General features: G+C 34.7%; 2 protein-coding genes across 2 annotated transcripts in view; one reads left to right on the forward strand and one right to left on the reverse strand.

Annotated features, from left to right (window-relative positions):
* Positions 1-22,599, reverse strand: part of LOC137575112 (uncharacterized) — a 42,821-nt gene that overhangs the window by 12,311 nt on the left and 7,911 nt on the right. The window contains exon 2 of the mRNA XM_068287520.1: positions 8,991-9,244. Coding sequence (XP_068143621.1) covers positions 8,991-9,240 — 250 coding nt within the window. The 5' untranslated portion in view covers positions 9,241-9,244. The remainder of the gene's footprint in view (positions 1-8,990; positions 9,245-22,599) is intronic.
* Positions 12,164-12,849, forward strand: LOC137575121 (uncharacterized). The gene is made up of 2 exons (XM_068287527.1): positions 12,164-12,324; positions 12,385-12,849. Exons 1-2 carry the CDS (start codon positions 12,315-12,317, stop codon positions 12,606-12,608), a joined length of 234 nt encoding a protein of 77 aa, XP_068143628.1. The 5' UTR covers positions 12,164-12,314; the 3' UTR covers positions 12,609-12,849.

Consider the following 22,599-nt stretch of genomic DNA (forward strand, 5'->3'; position numbering starts at 1 on the left):
ATAATACTCGCAGAATTGATCTTAAGTCGCCAAATATCCAAGATTAGATAAAAATTTAAAAAGGTCGAAATTAAGTCGAATATCGTTTACATAAATACATTAGAATTGTAAACCCAAAATGTTAATATAATAAATTTTTATATCTATTTCCATTTTCACTCCAAAAGCGGGCATAACTGCCGCAACTTCTGCAAAGCACATCAAAGGCAATTTGAATTGAGATTTCCAATTGTAATGATAATGGAACTGGCCATTGAAAATCACCAAGCATAAAGAGAGAAAGCGAAGGCAAGGCTTTTGGAATTTGCCTAATAAAGAAGGATTACTAAGTGGAAGCATATGCCCTTACAAATATGAAATTCGTATAAGGTGTAAATGCTCTTTTCATCACCGAATTCCATTTAAAGAGCCCTAGTATGTATATGTGCATAATGTGTAAGGGATTCTTTGTTCTTCAAATATATATTTGCATCACTTCAAGAGCCATGGATATGGGAAAAACACACGTACGAGTGGCACTGCCGACAGAAGTAAATGCAGTGAGTTTGGCCTTTTGTCTGGGTTATAACTACCTATCATAATACGTGCTCCATACGCCGGCAATAAGCATAATAATGGACCAAGAGAAGCCACCAACGCAGCCAACAAACAACAATAAGCAAACAAACAAACCGCACACAGGAGTTGGGATCAAGCAGGAGAAGGGATACTGCCATCCTCTTAGGTCAAATGGTAGGACAACAAATCTGAGGGAAAACTTACAAGCGACACTTACTCGAAAAGTTGAACAAAAGGGAACCAGCATGTAAAATTGTGTGTGAAATCGGTAAATTAGTCCCCAAGGAAGTTGCAAAGAGCTCCGAAAATCATGTACATACATATATAAACCTATATACATATAAAGTATATGTATATAGAGTGAACTTCGATGACTATGCTAGATGCCAGATGACAGGCCATAGAAATTTCGTGCTATTATTGTTTGGCATATTTCTTGGATGGATTTTTTTTTTCGAGAGAGAGAGAGAGAGAGCTTTAAGCGGCTTTAAATGGTCATGAGCACGCCTCGTTGAACTTGGTTGGAGTTGTTGACTGGTCGTTTGACTCTGCATAGGATGTGGCCGTCTGTTTTTGCACTTGTTAGTGTTACTTTTCCTGGATGAGTTTGCGGCTTTTGTATTGTTTGTGTAATTGGGGGTCCCTTGTATGCTTTGTGGGTGTTTTGCCCTTTGTTTTTGTTTTTTTTTTAAGGCCCTCCGTTCTCTTCGACCAGTGAAAGGAGTGGCTAACTCTGCTCTGCAACTACATACATACATGCATAGATGATGGCCCATCGGAAATGTAAATCTGACTATGCATTTTTGAGTTCAAATACCAAAAATTGGGATCAAATTTGCTTTTGTAGAACACACCTGAACTTTGGCAAACTTCAAAATTGAAGCAAACCTTTCATTTAAGCCAGCTTGAAATCAATTCTCGATTGTAAATTCAATATTCATACATTTCTGAAACATTTAACTTATTTTTCTTAGTTGTTATATTGTATATTATAATTTTATAGCTTCATTTTCTCTAAATATTTGTATAGATTACATGTTTCAGGTCAAAAGTATTTATGTTTTATAGGAGAAGTCGAATGACACTAAATTTATAAGATAAATTTAATGAAGTCATTGGAAAAACCATGCCTTTTGTTCTGTGGATAAAATAAAGGCCAAAAGCAAACATTTTTTACAAAGAATTTTTGAGTAACACGAAATAAGAAAGGTCAGCGTATTGCATACTTTATGGGGCAATTTTCTCCCCTAGCTCTAGATCCGCCTCTTTTAAAGTACTTATAAATGAAATATAGATCAAATATTTTGGCTTTCGTTAAGATACATTTTCTAATGTTAGAATTAGTAATGATGTTCAATAAATCTAAAAAAAAAGGTTCAGATTCCATTTTAAAAGTATCTTAATTCTAACTCCCATAAAATTTTGTTGCCCCTTTGGCGAATAATTATAATTTATAACCAAAACTCCCATAACAATCAGCAAAAGTTATTCGCGAAAACTTTATTTCACTATGTAAAATGTTTTTGTTTTTGTCCTCGAAATGAAAGAAATGCTAGGCACGATTCATTTTTTTGGCATATGCAAAAAAAAAAAAAAAGGTGAAAGAAAATGTGTCTACTTTTTTCGCCAGTCTCAACTTTATGATCAGACGTGACTAGCCAACTCGGCAGTGTAATAAGAACTTTAAATTACAAAACAAAAAAGCAGAAAAAGAGAAAAATGTGTATATGGAGTCATAGATATTTTGTGGTAGATGAAATCCTTGGGATTCCCAGCTCTATAAATTTCAGTTGTATTGAAAAGCCATACAAAAAATATTGCTGGGGGGGAGTAAAGCTATTCGAGTTTTTCTGTGTTTAGAGGATGAAAATGTAGTTGGACATTAAAGCCACGTAAATGCGTGAATAATGCGAGAAGATTTAACTTTTGCCATATTTTGCTTTCTATTCTGTTTTGGGGGAGTGGATAAACTTTGGTGTGTGTCCGACAGGTTAATAAAATTGCAAATTGAATGCTCAATCGAAGAAGAAGCGACAGAAAAGTAACTAAGACACACAAACAGGGAGTAAGAGTTTGATTATAAAGATAATAATGTGCGTCAGTTTTACCTCTTGTTTTTTCTTACTTCTTGTTCTTTTAACCGTTCTTCTTTGCCATTTCGACATTGGCCAATGGCGACAATTTGTTGGCGTTAAATTAAAAGGTTCAGCGAGTGGGGGGAATGTACAGAGAAAAAGGGAATTGCAGAACAGCAGAGCAGCTGCTTTCGACCCGCATTTTATTTTATGCCGTTTTGATTTTTCCCTTTTTTTTCGTTCAGCATCTTTTGTTGCCCGTAAGACTCCATTAAACAATTCAATTAAGCCGAGTGGAAAAATGGCGCTGAGGTGGCGCGGGCTGGGGAAAACGATGTCTTTAAAATGTCAAGTCTCTGACAGACGGGGTGGAGCGAGGCGAGGTGGGGTGGGATTGGTACCTTGTACTACCATCACTTGCTGAATTAAAACATTTTATGCAAATTTTTTTTTTTCTTTCACAGAGATTTTCTTTTAATTTTATTTGTTGCCCTTTGCTTTCTCTCTGCCACATTCACTTTGGCTCTTTGGTGTTTGTTCAGTGCTTAAGGTATTTATTTTAATTTATAAAAAATAATGCCAGAAAATAAAAAACTGTGCAATTAAAAAAGCAGGCTTAAAACTTAACAACGGCGCCTAAAAGCCGGCAACTCTAGAGGAAAAGTGAAATAAAATGCTACAGAAAAAAAGACGAAATTATAAAAAAAGGAGCGAGAAACGAGGGCCAAAAGCGGAAATTACAATATTTCCGGTTTGTTGAAGTTTTTTTTATCCCCACCCGAAATGTGGGTGAATGAGGAATGAGGTGAAGTTGGAGGGGGGAATGCTTACTTAGGCAATGTAATGCTAATTGAAGCCGAGTCGGAGGCAAATTAGTGGAAACTGAAAAAGCTGAAACTGAACAATTATAATTTATTTAGTGTAAGAAAAGGCAAAGGCAAAAAGTGGCAAAACATTTTTAAAAAGAAATGATATGAATGAAAAAACAAAACATTAAACCAAAAAAAGAAAATGAACAAAATTCAATTCAAGAATATGTATTCGAAAGTGCGATTAACAAAAATGCTTTAAATGTTGAGAAGGATTATGAATAAATTGTTTGGCCTTGAAGTAATTTTTGGAAGCAATTCCAATTAGAGGGCGAAAGGCAGAAAAGACAAAAAGGATTTCAACCTCAACTTCTTTTCCACATTCAGAAGCCTTTCCAAGCTCTCATAAGCTATTAAATTGATAATTAGATTAGCATTAGTTTAGAAACATCTTCGAGTCAATGTGCTTCCGTTTTCAACTTGTATCTCCTCTTTATGACTTTCTAATCGCATCGCCATAATTTTATCCATCATAAATTTCTGCAATATGGTATTGCAATCGATGCATATAAAATGCTTAGCAATTGCTGGCCCATAAAAAAAATATAAAAAATTGCATTGAGGCTTGACTGGGACAACGCTGCGTATACGCAACATTCAAGAGGCAAGTCAACGGCAAGCGCAATTTGACACCCAGCTGATGTTCGAGCCTGATGATGAGATAGGTTATACTATAGCCTGTCTATGGGCAGAAACAACTTTTCCTAACAAAGTTATGACAAGGATTTATGAAGTATGCATTAAAAATGAGCAGCTATTTGGTCGCAAGGATTTCTTGTGGTTTTCTTTTCTATTTTTCTTCTTTTTTTTTTACATTTTTTAAAGTCTTTTAAAGCCGAAAAATCACATTTACTGCTTTAGTCTCCTTGAAGACGTTTGCTTTTCTCACGATGTCGAAATAAAAACAAAAGGAACAAAAACAAAAAATGAAAAAACAAAACAGGAAAAATAAAGAAAATAACAAAACATTGGCATGTGTGTTGTCGCTGCTGTTTGCTTGTTGTCTCGTTTGTTTGCTCACAATTCCTCAGACGGAGACGAAGACGCCGCCGTCTCTGTTACCATTATTGTGCCCCTTGCCCCCTCTGCCTTGTGGGGGCCACCCACTTTGCCTCAAGGGGCCTGGCAACAGGCACTCTTTTGGGTCTCTTTCAATGTGTTACGTGCGCCACCTTGAAGGTGTGTGTGTGTGTGCATTTGTGCATGTATATGTAAAATTCGCATATAAATCAGCTCCACATTTTGTGTGTCTTTACATTTATTTTTTATTTTTGGTTTCTTCATATGTAAACATATATCGTTATTTATCCCATTTAGTCCATTCAATGTGACAAAGTCGCCAGACAACCGCAAAATACAGATTTAGTTGAACAATGTGTTTCCATGTTGAGATTTGAGCAGGATGCAAGTTGATAGGAAACCGTAATGGAAATGTGTCCATCATTCGATTGAACCGCAATAAATTCGTTCTTTAAAAGAAAGTTGTATATTTTCTTAAGGCATTCTTATTCCTATTCCACAAATCCTACAGATTATAGGATATTACGCATAGCATAAGGTTAGTAAGTATTTGGTAAATTTTTTAATGAGTTAACGGGTTTTATCTTTTCTTGTTTGAAAAACAGTTAGTGATGGCATTAGTTTTGGTATTCAAATTGACTGCTTAAGGAGTTCTTCAATTAGAGTCTTGGGCATAAAAGGCATGAAACTGTCTTCCAGACTTTATTGATGGAAAATGAATTTATCTTTGAGTTTAATTATCGAAAATGTATTAGGTTAAACGAAACAACTACTAGAATTGGACAAATCAAATAGACGTCTTTAGTTATCTGCTTCTCAGTCTAAGCACAGTTAGTGACCGTCTAGCACATTGTAAAATTGAAATTCAAACAATTTATAACAAGAGGCACAAGCTAATAGATAACTTTTGTTAATCCCAGGGCATTGTCTAGGGTTCTGTTGTGCTGAATGCTCTTACTTAACCTTTGAGAACTTTTGTTTTATATTTTTATCAACAGCTTACACTACATGAATATAAATCCCATGCTCATTCCGTTCAGGGTCATGTGTCTATAGTGTGTGTGTGCAGGCACTTACATATATCTTTTTATATACATGATGAGCTCGATTTTCCTTTTCATTTTCATTTTCGTAATAGCGCCACGACGACTCTGACAATTTTTCATCGTCATTCTGCGGTGGCAATACAAGAAAAGGTAAAAAAAACAACTGACAAGAAAATGGGAGGAAAAGCAGGGATAGGACCTTTTGGCCTTAGAGCTGGCTGCCTGGCTCCCTGGCAAAACTATCAACGAGTGCAATGATTTCACACACAACAAACGTGGGGCCAGGAACTGTGGCAGGAAACAGGAAAAGCCACCTACTACCCAACCAAAAGATTTTCCATCTATTTCTATATGAATTTTCTTTTACATTTCTATGCCCCTCGTCCCAATGTTGTTTCTTTTTTTCCCTTTTGTATTCTCAGCTACGTGACGTCTTTCTCTTGAGACGTCACAAGATTTATTGTATGCAAGTTATGTGTTTGCACTTTCGCGTGTGTGTATGTGGGTGTGTGTGTGTGTGTAAATATGCAAATCGGTTTTTGCAGCAGCTGAAATGTGCTTAAGAATTTGCAAAATTGTAGTTCATTTTTAGCTGCTGTCGATTTCCACTTTATCTTCTCACCTTGACAATTGTCCTGGGCTCTGGAGGATTTTCCCTGTTATCTCACTTTACATACTACTATGCACATATTTTTTATCCTCTATCTCTTTATCTCTTTGGCTCGTAATCGCAATGAAATGCACTTGTTCTTCATTTCTCTTTTTTGTTCTTCTGTCTTGTTATTCTTGTTAACAGCTTTCTGAGTGCCCTTTCCTTTTGGCTTTTGTTTATGGTCGAGTTTTCGAAGTCATCTCCAAGGTCTATAAAATTGCCGTTAAAATGGCTGTGTAACAATTTCTATGCACGTTTACCCTCAGTACTCTTACAGTACTATTGTAAAGCCTCTGGACTATCTCAGTTGATTGGTAATAAGATGCGATTTATGATTCACTTGAATTTAATGTAGTTTTCAGCAGAAGAAAAAAAAAACTGTGGCTGCATATTTGAACAACTAAAATCTTAAAAAATTAAACCAAAGAAAGGTTTGAGTAAACTGAAGACTAAAAAATGAAGTATTACAATCTTTACATAGAAACTCTTAAATTTAAACTATAAAATGAATGAGTAAGAGAGTATTTTATATTTTCATTTCACCTCAGTTTTATCCTTTTCGGCCATTCTTCTTTCCTGCGGTTTATTTGACTGTTTGCCTTTTTGGCCAGGTAGCTGATTCTTTAGAATTTATAATTCCATCGCCTTTTTTGGTTGTTTGCCTGTTACAGCCTTTTTTTCTGGTGCCCATTACGAATTAAACGTATTTTATATTTTCTCATGCTTAATTGAAAATTAAAAAGGTTTCTTAGCATATAAAAAATTAAAATTAATTTCGTGCCGTTTCGACCAAAATCAATCATTATATAGAGCTTAGCCACTGGACGCCTTTGAATCTTAAAGCCTAAAGTGTTGTAATGTCTAGGATTACTTATGTAGTTATTTAATGCCCAGCACTTAGGCCGCAGGATTCTTTTATGCGGTTTGTGGTGCAAAAAAAAAAAAAAAAAAGGGAAACAGTACAACAATTTTTCCAAACTTTGTTAGTAGCAGCGAGAAAATGCTGTAAAGTGGCCAGGAAAATGGAATGAAAATTGCAACTTCCGTAAGAGGGTGTGGTTTTTAAAGGGGGCGGGGAGGAGTTGAGGGTTGTTGGACAAAGCAAACACATGCAGAAAACCGCAACAGCCGCCACTTCCGCGAATGCGAGGATTCCCTCAAAAAAATAAACTAAAAAAAACGAAGCGAAATGTTGAAAAAAATTAAAACACAGCAACGCCAGCAAAAATGTTAAAACAGCTGCTAAACACAAAGAACCAACAAGGACAATAGCGGGTTAACAGGAAGAGGCGGGGCAACTGACCTCGCTCTAACGCCTAAATGCAGCTTAGCATTTTAAAGAGCTTCACAAATTCACCCTTGAGCGAGATTTTTGAGCGACCAAAAGCTTGGTTAATGTTTTCTCCTCTTCCATTTTTTCGTTTTGTGTTTTTCTCATGTTGCCTGGCGTTTATTTTGGCTAGCAAAACGGTTGTCATGTGGACAGTGGCTTTAGGGGGAATACTCCGCTCCGATTCCCAGACCGACTGAGAGAGACAACTGGCAGGCCAAATGGGAGTTAATGTCATGCTTGTGTTAATTCCTACTAAACTGCAAGTACTGCGTACTACGTAGCAACGGCCCAGTATCTAGCGACAAACGACAAGTTCATTTTAGTTTGGTTTGGTTTGTCATGACATTTCCAGTACTAGGATATGTCAAAGATTAAACTTGAATATCGTTGGGAAATGGTTTTAGTTTGATTTGAAATTCAAATACTTAACAAATCTCTTTGTATTTACCATAGCTGTAAGTAGTGTTAGGGTTAAGTTAACCATATTTTATTTTAGCCTTAATAGACCAGATTCTCAACCAACCCATTTAGTTAAAATGCTCTTAACTTGACTACAATTTGGATTTTGGTGGATTTACTTTAAAAAACTTTTCTTAACTTTACTATATTAACTTGCTAAATAATGTGCACATTTATCAGAGTTTAAAGATAAGTTTAGCTTATAAATTTCTTGTTGCTTAACGTAGAAAAAGTTATGGTAACATTTTCTAACAATTCTCCCCTCAATTGCAGACGAAGAAAAACTGCAACACGCTGTGAACTCTTGACCCCCAGAGCTAGAGAAGAAGACAGATGGGTTAGGGTAAGGATAGGACAGGATACAAAAAGCTTAAGTCACTGTCACAGCTTGCAACATTTGCCAATCCCTCCTCAAATTCCACTCCCCCTCCCCTTCAATAGTCAATGTTGTTGCTAAATTGTTAAATAAATCAAAATCCAAATCAGAGAAGGACGACTGACTGGCTGGCTGACACGCCAAGTGCCAATTTCAACTGCAATTGCATTCGAAGGGGCAAGTGGGTTGAGACGTGTCCTAGACAGAAAAAAAGGAACTGTTATTGATGTGCTTTTAATTGAGGTTATGTATGTATGTCTGTCGTCTCTATGCGAATTCCTGTCATTTTCCTTTTCATGTCTCGTCGCTTGTCAAATCATTTTATTAGTTTTCTGCAAAATTCTTCTGAATTTGCTTTTTTTTTAGAAAGGGAATATTGACTTTGCCATCTAGAATGAAATATGGTCAAAAAGAACCTAAAATGAAGTGTTAAAATTCTAGGCCATGGTTTAGTTCGAAACTCCTAGTAAAATATTTTGGAATTTTTTTTTATAAGAAGATAACACATTTTGACGGTTGACCTAAGATTGTAATGATAAGGGTATTTCAAATACCGTATATCAAAAATTTGAATGGTTTAAGCCAAATTTTTTAACACTTACCGGCAGTCGTAAGCTGGGCCATGCAGATGATCAACACGGAAATGGTCTTACTGATGGACCAAAAAATGCCTCGTCCATCGTCAATGCCCGGCAAACGTCGCTCTCGCCGTCTTCCTCGTCCTCGTTGCTGGTTATTATTGCATTTTTTGTTGGACATTTGCAGATTTGTGTGCTGGGATTCCATAGCGATGGGCAAGAGAAGTCTCAATTGCGAATTGTCCAAGTGTTTATCTGTTGTTGTAGTGTGCATATTGCTAAAATTGAGAGATGGGAAACACATATCAAAAAAGGGGTGAAAAATCTCAAATTCAGATTGTAAAAGTCTTTCAGTTTTCAGACTTTTCTTAAACATATCGAGAGGCTATTTTAAGGGCTAACCCACTCATCTCTTTTCTTTATCATTTTCTGTCATTTTTATGCTTTATTTTTAATTTATGCAAAGGCTGCACTGCAGCAGCGAAAAAAGTTTCTTGCATTAAAAATAAAAAATGTTTTTAAGTGGCTGCAAAAAAGTTATTCTTCAGCTGAGCAAGCTGACAAAACTTCAGTCCCATCAATTGGTATTGAGGTCAAGGGTTCAGATGAAATCTATTGGCAAACTATTAATTGAAAAAAATTATAAAAAATGTTTGTCATGAAAGCGAACTACAAGAGTGCATAAAAGATATCAGCTAATGTATTTAAAGGCTATAAAATTAACTTGAGTGTTTAACTTTAATTTGAACTAAGCCAATCAAGTTTAAGTCTCAGCAAACATCAACCTTAATTATAATTTTCTTTGAAATTATTCTCATTTATGCAAAAAATTATTCAAATCAATCAAAGGACAACTTTGTTCAAATAATTCTTCAAGCACTGTGGAGAATATCTCACTTCAATATTAAAAATCTGTAAAATGCAGTTTCATTTACAATTAAAGTTATTAGAACTTAAGAATTTAAGTTATAAATACAAAACAAGACTAAAAATAGATATCCATGAGTGGCTAACAACTTACTGAAAAGAGAGGAGAACCTTTTACCCTAGAATATTTTAACGACTATATCGAAAATATGTATATCCATTTCCTATGAAACCTATAAAGTATTATAAATGCAAACTCAGCTTCGCTTACAATTATTTTTTTTTTTTGACTTCAACATTTCTTACTATTTCTACTTCTACTCAAATATTTATATAAAATTTTGATTTGACTCTTTAATATAAAACTATTTAATGAAAACTATTTTTGGATCCTTACTATGTATGAAGAAGGAAGAGTAGGACCATAAGTTAGCCTAATCATAATATGGTTAAGTTTATTGATTAGGTAGTCTCGTGATTAAGGTTCCAGCTGCTTCCAAAAGGTTGTCTTGGTCCCGTAATACAAGTTTTAATATTTAAATAACTGAGTACAAAATTATACACTAATCTAAAGAATAGAGAGTGAAATCATATTTGTAAGAGATATTGTGGAAATGTCCAGTAAACCTAAGTACAAAATTATTGTTTCTTTATGTAAACTTGTTGATATAATGAGAGAAAAATGTAATTTCCACCTCTCATAGATCTACTTGACTTTGTTCTGGCTATTTTATTTTCTATTAGTCAGGTTATCCTGCCTCTAAAAATATTAGTGACTTCCATTCTCTCTCCAGTCTCTGCCCTACTGTTAGCTTCAGTGGCTTTATATAGCCCTTTTTTGAAACAAGTTTAAAAAAAAGATGTTAACTGTCTCTCACAGATGCAAAGCACTTAAGTTTATCTTGGATTTAAACGATCACATATAGAAGTTACAGTTTTCTGAGCAATTTCCATTTAAATTTAAAATCGTTAGCTCCAAGACTGACTGACAGTTACTGATCAAAGGTAAATAAGCTTATAATATTCCATCAACATTTATATGGTCGAATATCTTCTCGGTTTTGCTCTTTGACTTATCTTGGATAACTTTAGAATAATTTAATTAATTGCTATTTATAAGTAAATATATGTATGCATAATTCTTCCTAACACTTGGCCAAAGCTTAAACAGCTAAAAACTAATTTAAATACCTTTAAGCCGCAACGAATTAAATTAAGCACCCAAATATTTTGCATAAATTTCGGTTTTTTTTTTAGTTGTCTATTTGCTTCTTTAGTTTGCTCGTTTTTTTTTAAATGTTAAAAATGTTTGCATAAATGTTGTTTGGCTAGTCATAAAGATTTTAAGCAATTTAATTTATAATTGATTTATTCGATAACGGAGAACATTTTAAAGATTCAGATGAAGAGATAGCCGAATGGGTTGCCCAATGGTTGGAAGCATAAATTGTCATAAATTTTTCTTGGGTTTGTCAACGAAACAAAAAAAGACAAAAAACTAAATGTCTGGACACCATTTTCGAGCCAACTGACAGTTATGGGCAAAAAGTTGACATTTATAGATTAATGAAGGGACAGATTCATCTGTCCAAACCGACAAAAAACAAATAGACAAAAAAGTGGAATAGCATATTGAAGGCATGAAAATATATTCAATCCGTGAGAACAATACAAAATGTTGTGCAATTTGAAACAAATTAAATATTAATTAGTATGGCGTGTGTATTAAAGTTAATTAATGTTGCTTTTTTACGCCCGAGGTGTTAATAATAAATGAACGTAGGTTTTTTTTTATCTGGTAGCTATGAATGTGTTTAGTATAGCATGTGGGATAATTACTTAGATTACAAATCAAATGCAATAAATAAATATTTAATCAATGTTCTATTAGCTTAGAAGGGTGTGGGTGGGGAAGGGGGGGGTCAACCATTCAATCGTTTGTGACATTTAATTAGCTTGTAAAGGCCACCGCAACATTCGGATCATAAACTTTGTGAGTGACCTGTGAATCATAAAGTTTATGATCTTTGTGATTGACATATGAATCACAAAGTTTATGATCTAGAAATCATATCAAAGCAATCGCCTTCTTATTAAGTTGTTAAACAATATCTTCCGCATAGTATGAGCAATCAGGAAATAGAAAATATTGCACTTTTCACCATTAAAAGATGTTTTGATTACTAGGAGCAATAAAGCTGTTAATGAAAAGTATTAAAAAGCAAAAATCCTATCCTTTCAATAAAAGTAAGGTCCATATTCTTCCATATTCTAGTTTCCAGTTCTTCTGAAACAACTAGGCCAAGATTTTTTGGTCAATCTCCATAAGTTTTCCTGAGTTTTGTTCCATGTTAGTTTGTCATAAATATATTGGATTTCATTTCGTAAACAACTTAAATTTCCAGCATACAAAATTTTGGTAAAAAATTGTTTTGCAGTCCAATATTTTTTTGAAATTAACGTACCCAGGAAAAACACAAAATGTCCTTTGGCAAGTATTTGAAACAAATGGAATAATTCATTACGTATTCATATATTTTTCTTCGTAAAGGACCCGGACCTGGTGCCTATACCTTACCTAGCCTCATGGGCAGCGGTGGCCATCGTTATTCCTTTGGTTTAAGGACAGATTCAAGATTATTGAAGCCTGGACCAGGACCAGCTGCCTATAAACTTGATAAACTTACTAGATTTGGTAAGTCCGAAGGTGGACAATTCTCGATTATGCGTCTTGAGGAAATGAATAAGCCATATTCAGTTCATCATCGTTATTAAATGTCAAGGTGAACGGGAGGTGATAGTAAAGTGTTTCTATTGGGTGACTAAGTAAGCAGATGTTAATGGTCCATAACGTCAAACTGCAGTATTGGTAGAGTAATAAAGCTCCATTTCAAAAAAAAAAGGTCAAGTTTTATTTACCTTTTTCACGATTATCTACAAACGTTAAAATTTGTGATGTATTGGTTTTGCTAAAGCACTTCGAATGGCTTAGAAATATACAACTATATCTAGAGGACTGGGTCAACTTGATCTAATGAATATAATACCAAGCTCTTAATGCAGAAAACAATGTCAAGATTGTCATAGTGACTCGATTTTTTTCAACCTTTATGGGCTGTAAAATTGAAATTAGCATGACGCCTTTAATCTAGATTCTAGAAAGTAAAAAATTGACAAATCGACGAAACTACAAACGATTTAAACTGAGGAAAAGCTGAATATACATACATACATAGTTATGACATGTTCTTGAAATTGTGTTAGATACTCAAAGAGAACTTCATTTGTAGTCTTAGAAGTTATAACCAAAATGGGTATTATGAACTTTTATGATTTTTAAACCATTATTATCGTTTTCCCGTTTCCCTTATCCATTTTTCTAGTTCTTCGCATACAAATAATCAAACTTGAATTGCAATATTTCAATTGATATAATTTAGCTGCCCATTGAAGAGTTTTCCCTAGTTGGTAATGGCCATGTCTATGTTAATGATGATTAGTAGTAATCGTTACATCTCCATCACCATCCATTAAATACCCCATTGAATGTACACACAGATATCTTTGTGTCTGCAATTAATTTGATGACACATCCGTTAGATACAGAATGCAAATAATGCAAATTGAATCTTTGGAGCCAGCAACCGATACATAATTGATATGCAATGCATTGACAGACAACTTGTTGAGCCAGTGTGACAAAGCCGCATTTAACCCAATGACACTTGTCGTGGGTTTTGAAGGAGTTTTTAAAGTGCACTTCAAGTGGTTCTATGCCACAGCCGTCATTCCGTTCCGTTCGGTTCCTGTTGCCGTGTGGTGTGGTGTGGTTTCGTTTTGACTGTGCGGCTTTGTGGGCAACTGCATAATCAAGTCCAAGTTGCTGTCGGGCATTAAGTTGGCCCCGAATGAAGAATCTCTTAAGTAACTTACTTTGATGGGCAGCGAAAGCCTGTTATTTTCCTTCTTGTAATAATCACACAGTAAACAGGCAGCCCATTCGTGAGAAGGCAGCAGAAAGCGTAGAAAGGCAAGGGTTTTGGACTAACAATGCTGTTGCCCTTGTTGTTGTTGTTGTTCTTGTTGCTGTTGACTGGGCTGAACCGCAGTTGTAATTGCAACGTCAACGTAAATGCATAGCACGAGAGTAGCATCAGCAGCAACTAAGGAATTTCACGGATGTGCGATGTGCGTGCATTTTGCAGATGCTCCTCTTGGTGCGGCACTGACCAATGCACACTGGGCTGAATTGCCAAATAAGTGGCATAAAGTATAAAATTTTGTGGAAGCAAATAATAATTCTAATTATGTATATTCAAACTAGAGTCCCTAAATAGGAAAAATCGATGATAGCTTTTACCAAACATGCACCCCTGTCTTTCTGATCAAGCTTCAAAGTCAGGTGATTAGTCAGCTGATGCCTGCGACAAAATTGGCGGGAAATTTTTATTTACTTTGAGCGCTTGGCAAATTTACACAAAAGAAAAATAAGATAGTGGAAAAAATGGATTTTGGAGGCCAAGCTATGTAGAATGTATAAAACACAACAATTTGGTGTTCAAATTTATTATATTTTATATATCTGTACTGTTTTGTATTGTCCAAAAAGATAGAAAATTAAACAAATGTGTTCGTCTTCTGTGGAGTAAAAACTTACCTTCTGTGTGTTTCTGGGATATGTAATGTATGTGAAAACAAAGTAGAGAGTGTGTATAAAAAGTTAGTAATAATCTTGTTTGCGGCTTTTTGCGGCTTTGGCGGTATTCTGAACTTGTAGATCACATTGAGTTCTGTCATTCAACGCTGCTGGACGTATGGATTGACAGCGACCGCAACTCTGTCGTTCTTGCAAACTGGATATTTGGCCAATTGACGGAATGTTCGCTAACCAATGAAAGCATTAGTGAAATTAAAAAGAATGTTAAAACCTTTGAAATATACATTACTTCGAATTTACAAAAGTGCAGCAGAAATATGCGCACATTCCGAATAAAACATTCACAGTGGCTATCAATGAGCTTTAAAATTGGATTGGACAATAAAGATGATACGGACAGTCTTCAATTGGGTAGACCAAAGCTAAATTATGATGAAGCTGGGCCCCGTCTTAAAAGAAAACTAGCTGCCCATGTTGCAATGAACAATAAGAACGACAGCAAACTTTTGATTCATGCTGCTACAATGGCAGCCAGAAAATCAAATGAAAGTAACACTGCATCTGTGCTTAAAAATTTTAGCAATTCTGAATGTGATGCAACTGAAGCTATAAGAAAATTCGGTATTGCAAAACCAATACCTTTAACAATAAATGAAGCTTTGGAATTTTTGCTGGAAAACTCGATAAGCAAACGATTATACAATGAAATTCGTCAAATAAGCAAACAGCATAATTGTGACATATATCCAAGCTACCGAAATGTCCAGGAAGCTAATCCATTAAGAAAAGGGCAGCTCGACATTAAAAACCCCCCTTCCGCGAGATGTCATTGAACTTTTAGAAACACCACATTATAATTTTCCAATAAATGTTCAGTCTTTAGATAATGATTACAGTTTTCATGATGACTCCGACTCAGAAATAGAGGATATAAATCCATATGCGTTTGAATTAGATGTGGAAAACAATTAAAAAATGAACTTTTCTAAAATTGTTAGTAACTAAGACCTGTCTTTAAGTAAGAATTTAATCATAATAAATATTATATTACTATCACTAAAATATAAAAAATATTAAAATTTTTGTACTTTATATAGTTTTTACACTTTTCTTTGTGATCACGTATACGCATTGTTGCCTTATATGGGCTACTGGGGTAGGCGTGGTCAAATGAACTTCAAATTTTGTTTCAATATTTAGAGTGCTATTCTTATCAAATATACCAAGTTTCAGCTCGATATATGAGTTATTCGACTTTATGCCACTTATTTGGCAATTCAGCCCAGTGTGCAATGTGCTGGACATCACGTAGTCACACACACACACAAACACACACAGCGAAGAGAAGAAGACCCGCATTTGATTGCATTTTCGCTGGCAACTGGAAACTGGCCACTGCTTACTGGTCACTGGGTATACCCGCCCCACACCCCTTTTTAACTTGCACTTCTTCCTTCCTCTTCCTGCCTCTTTCTACTCCAAAAGATTTATCTGTGCGCGTTTATTTTAATGTTACGTTCTGGCATCTCTCTTCGTTTTTATTCTTTTCCCCTTTTTTTTTCGCCTTTGGTCTCTTTTAGTTTTCCCATTATACACTGACCACAAGGATTGTCTCTGACTCCATGTTCCTCATATGGCTGGCACGGACTTGTCTTAAATTGAATATCACTTTGGAAATATCCTTAATAATCCAGGGAATAAAAATTAATGGAAACATTTTGAGTTAAAACCAATAATTAAAACTGAGTCTAAGTCGGCTTTCGTTCAATAAATCTTATGAACATATACAAATTTCAATCGTTCACAGTATAAAAGGTTTTTAGTATTTCAGATCATTTTTAAAAAGTTCCATTTCCAGCCAAGTAACCAAAAATTTCGGTAATGCTTAGGTATTAATTTTAAAAAACTTCTGCCATATTATCATCTTTCAAGTTAACTATTGTGTTTAACATAGTTTTAAGATTCAAAGCAGTTAAGAACTACTCAACAAAAACTTTTTTCGGAAATTTTCCAGTTTTTGAATTGCAAAGGATAATGATATTTATAGTTATTTCAAATTACTTATTTGGGACTTAAGATGCGATACACTAAGAGAGTTCTAGATGACCCATTGCTAGCCTAATTCTAAAGCAGGCAAAATCATCCTTATCTAAGTGACCCTCTCATTAATGGCTAACTTTCCCTGTAGAAGTATTTGAATGAAGAAAAAGATTTTGGCAGCAATTCTTTGTTGCATCTAAACATTTTTAATAATTTTGCCTGATCTGCATAAATCAATGTATCAAGGAAACCGTAGTAGTAGTTATTGATGAAGGGTCTTTAATATTCGATCAAAAAAAATGTGTATAACAGAGAATTGCTTTCTTTGCCATTTGGGTTGAGTTTGCTTAAGTGGGCTCTTTCCATGCATTGGCCAGTGGTCATTCGTTTGCCTTTGTTTTTATGAAGCTGCTACTGCTGGTTGCATCTTCATCTCCTTGTCAGCATCATCATAATCATCATCATCATGGTCATCATCGTCATAATCATCTGAGGCATTCCTCAACGTGGTACGTTGACCGCCAGGAATGTTGATTCATCTTCATCGTCTCACATTTTCCTTAGCATCTTTCTTAACTTCACTTGGTCCTTTTTTATGTCAATCAGCCAGGCTCAGCTCAACGTTTATGGGCCATCATCATCATCGTCGTCGTTGTTCGTTAGGTATGTCTGTCTCTCTGTCTGTCCGTCTGCAGTTGCATCCATCTATTTTTAGTAGTAGTGCCACATATTGCTTTCATCCTCATCCTCATGCACCTATTCTATTCTTACTCTTATTAGATGTAGCAGTTTCATGGCCAGTTTTAGACTCTGTCTCAGTACTCAGTATTCCAGCCTGTGAGCATCTTGTTCGTCTTATTATACCTATAATGGGGCAAATTACCTGTAAGTGGCCATCAAGGGTTTTGCAACCATTTGGCATTTATAATGCATTCTTTGTTATTTTTAGCACGATCTTTTTGCTACTACTATAATTAATCAGAAGTTAGGCTATAATTTAAAAATGGTCAAACAATTTAAATTGTATTCCCAATCGTTTTTGGGTGTGGCTAAAGTATAAAAATTGTATATTTTTTACGTTCTTTTATTTTTTGGTTTTGGTTCTCTTTACATGACAAGAATCATGCCATTTCGAAGTTTCCATTTTCGGGTGTCAAAAATGAAAAATTTCGCATACGGAAATAACAATAATTGCTGCCATAACATTTTGCACTGACATCTCGATGACAGGCAAAACAACAAAGTTGCCGCTGTTTCTGGGGCTCACTCGATTCATTGGCATTGAGGGAGTTTTGTGTTTTTGTTGTCATTTTTATACCCTGTGTATCCATGGGAAGAAGAGTATACCAAAGTCAGCAAATGTGTGTATATATAGTCATTATATGTGACGAGCACAGAGCCACCAGATGAGGCGTGACTTGTATATCGCATATGTGATTAGTATAACTAACTAAATATAACCCTTAGTATTAGGTTTTCATCCAAGTACTTCTATTATTAAAACCTTGTTAAATTTCACATCAATTCGTTTGTTATTGTACCTAGCACAAAAAAACTTCACACATAACAAGTTATTTTTAGATACTCTCAGGTAAATTTAGCCAAAACTGATCAAATAAAGAATACTTATAGTCTTTTGGTGTGAAACAAGTCCAAGTAAACTTCACTAATCAGATTAGGAGATGGAAAAAGAAGGGATTGAATGAGATTGTATATCATTTAACTCTGTTTATCAAAGAAAGTTCAAGTTTATGTGCAGGGTATCTCAAAGTCGTGCAAGTTCTTTAGTATTCCCCTTTACAGCTTTCAGTGTACATTTTTGTGGCTTGGTCATCAACTCGTTTCGCGAAACAAAATAACAATAAAACCAAAACAGAAACAAAAACAAAAAGTAGAGCAATGCAAAAGTATCTCTTTCTCCTGCAACTGTCCTCAATAAATGAAATTTCACTTCAAGTTCAAGTAAAAGTTTCATCCAGCTAAGGAAGACTTTAAGGTAAACCCAAAATCTGTAGAATTAAGATAAACATATGTACATACATAAGTTGGGGCCTTCAGAGTCTTTTGAATAAATTTGGAATGTGTAATATGCATATGAATTATAGCCCACAAAGAAGGACACACAACTGGCAAATATAAATTGACATTTTATTTGCCTTTCACCTGATGACAGGAAGGCAGACACAACCGATGACGACAACGATGATGACAATGATGATGACGATGATGCTGAGACAGACAGACAGACAGGCAGTCAGTTAACGAAAATAAGATGCGGAACCCAAAAAAAGGAGCCACAACCTCAACGCATAATGAAGTAATTGACTGAATTCATTTTGGCCACAACGCACGACTGACTGCCGACTGTGGCTTTAAGAGAGATACAAATGTATCTTAAAGGCGCACAGCGACCCTTGGGCCAAAATCAACATCATTATCACCATCATTATCGATGATACATTAAAAGTTTGACTTTTTTCCTTGTTGGCGAATGCATTTGTGTTGTTGTACGTGACAAGATTTTCGTGTTATATTGTTGACTTAATTTTTGTTTTGCGGTTTTGTTGTTGTTGGTTTTTTTTTTTTTTTTTTGACAGGAAGACGACTTGTTACTTGTTTAGTGTTTTCTTTTTGGCTAAAGAGTTTATTGACTTTTTGACTCACATTCGATACAGGAGCAACTAAAATGGTTTGCAAATGTTTCAAATATTCAAAAAACATCAATAGATATTTTTTATGATCATTATGTGAATATTTATTTTAATATTCCAAAAGTCAAATCTGTTTTCTTAAACATAAAATGTAATTTGGCAATGGAATGGAATTGGAAACATAAGAAATTATTAAAACTACTTCAATATGTCATCCTTATTCTTCCAATTAGTCAGTGTAAAAGAAAAACTCAACACTTTCAACCATTTTAATTTAGTTCAAATGAATTTGATTAACCCCGACTACTTTCCCTTTTCCCCATATATGATTTAAATATGTTTGAAATTGCTTATCCAGGCCAAAAATTAGATGACCTATATTTGAATAATTGCCATCAATATATATGTGCAATCAATTTCATGAAACCATTTATTTAATCAACATTTTGCAATTTTTTTTCATTCTTCCTCTCCCCTTGGCAAAAATGGGTCACAAACAAAAAATGTTATCCCAAAAATTTCTGGCCAATTTCAGGCAAGTAAATTAAATAATCAAGCAAAAAATGCGCAAAATAAAAAAAAAACAAAAAAAAAAATCATATAATTTATCAAATCATGTCACGTGTCTGGTTAGAGGGTCAATTATAGTTTCCATCAAGGGGATGTTGACTACACAGAGGAGATGTGGAAGGTGTGTGGGGTTTGGGGCAGGAAGGGGAAATCATTTGGATTTGAACAATACAAAATGTCACACTCTCCATATCCAATGGCAAACAATTAAAATCGAGGTAAAATTATATATACAAAAAAATACCTGCTTTATAACAATTACGTGTGAGGTTAATTTCTGTTTGATTTTGTGATATTTCCTATAACCCTGTAATGACCCTTCATGTACAGTAGTTTTGATTGGAATTGGATTGAACCCTTACCACCTCCAGTCCCCCCTCCCCACCCATTTCAATCATCTTGTTGGTATGCTCGAATGGAAATCAATTTTGCCAATGGCTGTCAAATTAACATGAAGTAAAATATATACAAGAAATGTTAGTTGCCTCAAAGCATTCCATTGATTGCCTAAATTGTTAATGGCAATTTGTTAAATGAACCTTTCAGTGAGACGAATATTAAGTAAAAGGGCTAAATCTACTTACGAATATACATATATATATATATATATATAGGTTATTCAAACTAAATTTATATTGCCCACTAAAATAATTTTTCTTGTCTTGAATATTTTCTTTAAAATGTTTGCCTTGGCATAAACGTTCCGCACTTTCTGTATGTGTGGGTGTGTGTGTGTGTGTAGAGAGTAAGAGAGAGGGGGACAGGGAAGGGTGTTTGATTGGGTCGATTCTCGGTGTCTGGCGAACGCCTTCAAATTTTGCGCTGATTTGACACAAAATTTGACATGAACTACTACCACTCACCAGTGACTAGTTGTTGCTGTTGCCGTTGTTGTTGCCGTTGCCACTGCCTCAAAATGCAAATTGTGCATGAATATTTCTCTCTTCCCCCTTTCTCACCCCTTTTTATGTGTAACCCCCCTCGGTTTTTTGTTATACCTCTCAAGGGAAAGGTTTTTGTTTACGCTTGTTTTGCTGGCACAACAACTTGGCTTGTTTGTTGTTGCGGGGTAAGGTCCCGGGCCCCAGAGGTGGGGGGTGGAAGTTAAAGTTTTTGGTTGCTCTCCCTCTTGTTATAAATTTCGTATCCATCATGGGGCACTTACAACAATTTTGTGGCACTTTGGCGGGCAACATGTGAATAGTAGCCTATGGCAACAAAATAGGCAAGAAAATCAACAACTTTTTTTTGCTTCTGTTTGGAATATTTTCTTTATGGAAAACTTTACTGCAAGTAATGATGGCCGAAAAGAATGTTTCGGAAAAATAAACTTTACTAAAAAGTCACTTCAGTGGTAAAACTCTTTTGGCCATATATTTTTGTGTAGATTTCTTAAATGTCACAAATCAAAACGATTGACAAGAAAAACTAAAAAAGGTTTCTTTGCATATTTTTGACTTGATTTTCAAATAGTTTTGTGGCCTTTTAGGGCCATTTGATGGTAGTAGTTCATGTCAAATGAGAAGTTAATCTCACTCACTAACTGTATTTGAAATACTTCTATTTGGTATCCAAATATTTATCTTAAAAAATGTAATTTCTTAAGAACAATACGAAATCGATATCAAATGAATTTCCCAATGAACTTATCGTTTCGATTTTTACAAGTTTATGGAATTGATATTGATATGTATACCTTTAAGGCCAAAAACAAGTCTTCTTTTAACTTTTACGAACGGATAAGTTAAAAATAACCCAAAACAACCTTCCAAATCACGTTTCATTTCATAAGTTTCTTCGATACTAAAGCCATTTCCATTTTTAAGGTAAATATTCTCTATATGTTAGTTGATTTAGAGTACTTCAGACTAAAGTTTACAGAATATAAAACAAAACTTGGCATATGGCAAGAATGGGTTAAATTGTTATTAAATGGGTTTAAATAAGCCCATGGACCTTATTTTGCAATGTGCCTAAACATTTCCAAAAAAAACTTAATATCTCTTGCACTTTTTTGAAACTTGAATTGGTTTTCAGGCAAAGCTAAATTGCATTGCCTTAATTCTCAGATTGCAAGTGTTTATTTTCTTCTTTCTCTTTGGCAGACTTGAATCCTTTGAGTATTATCTCTACCTAGTTCTGTGATTACATTTTCTCTTTTCGGACATTCCCTCTTTTTTGCCACTTCCTGATTGCAAGTTCTTCTTTTTGGGGCTTCTGGGAAGATGAGGCACTCGTTTTTTGCCCTTTGGAGCCAACTCTTTAAATCTCTATATTTCATTTCAAGTTCAGATGTATCACGCCTTCGCGCTAATTGAACATTTAGCTTAATGGCAAATCATAAATTGTTGTACAACAGAAAGGGAAAAAAAAAATAAAAATAAATACTCCAACAACAAAGCTCGTAAAATCAAAATGAAACTAGCCTCTACTAGGAACCCAAAAAATGGAGGTGACGACTATGCGACACCCTTTAAATACAAAAAGGAAACTTCATAAAACAACATAAATTCTCAGAAGGTTTAGCAATCTGAAGTGAAAGATTTTGACTTTTAAGTCTTCAAGACTTCTTGCTAGCTAATATGCTCTTTTTCCTTAAAGACTATAGGGTATATATGACGAAAAAATAACCGAAAACGTATTATTAACGTGTTTATGGCTTTGAGTGATTAATGCAGGTCATAAATACGAAAAACCCGAAACAAAATAAAGATGACTCAAAAAAAAAAATATATATAAATGAAATCGGAAATCGAGGTTGTTCTCGAAACGTATCAATCGATCGATATATTCAATATCAGCCTCGCATACAATTGCAAATGGAAAAAGGAAAAAATAAAATATACAC

The sequence above is a fragment of the Drosophila tropicalis genome, unplaced genomic scaffold (genome assembly GCF_018151085.1).
Source record: "Drosophila tropicalis isolate 14030-0801.00 unplaced genomic scaffold, ASM1815108v1 contig_562, whole genome shotgun sequence".
Lineage (NCBI taxonomy): Eukaryota > Metazoa > Arthropoda > Insecta > Diptera > Drosophilidae > Drosophila > Drosophila tropicalis.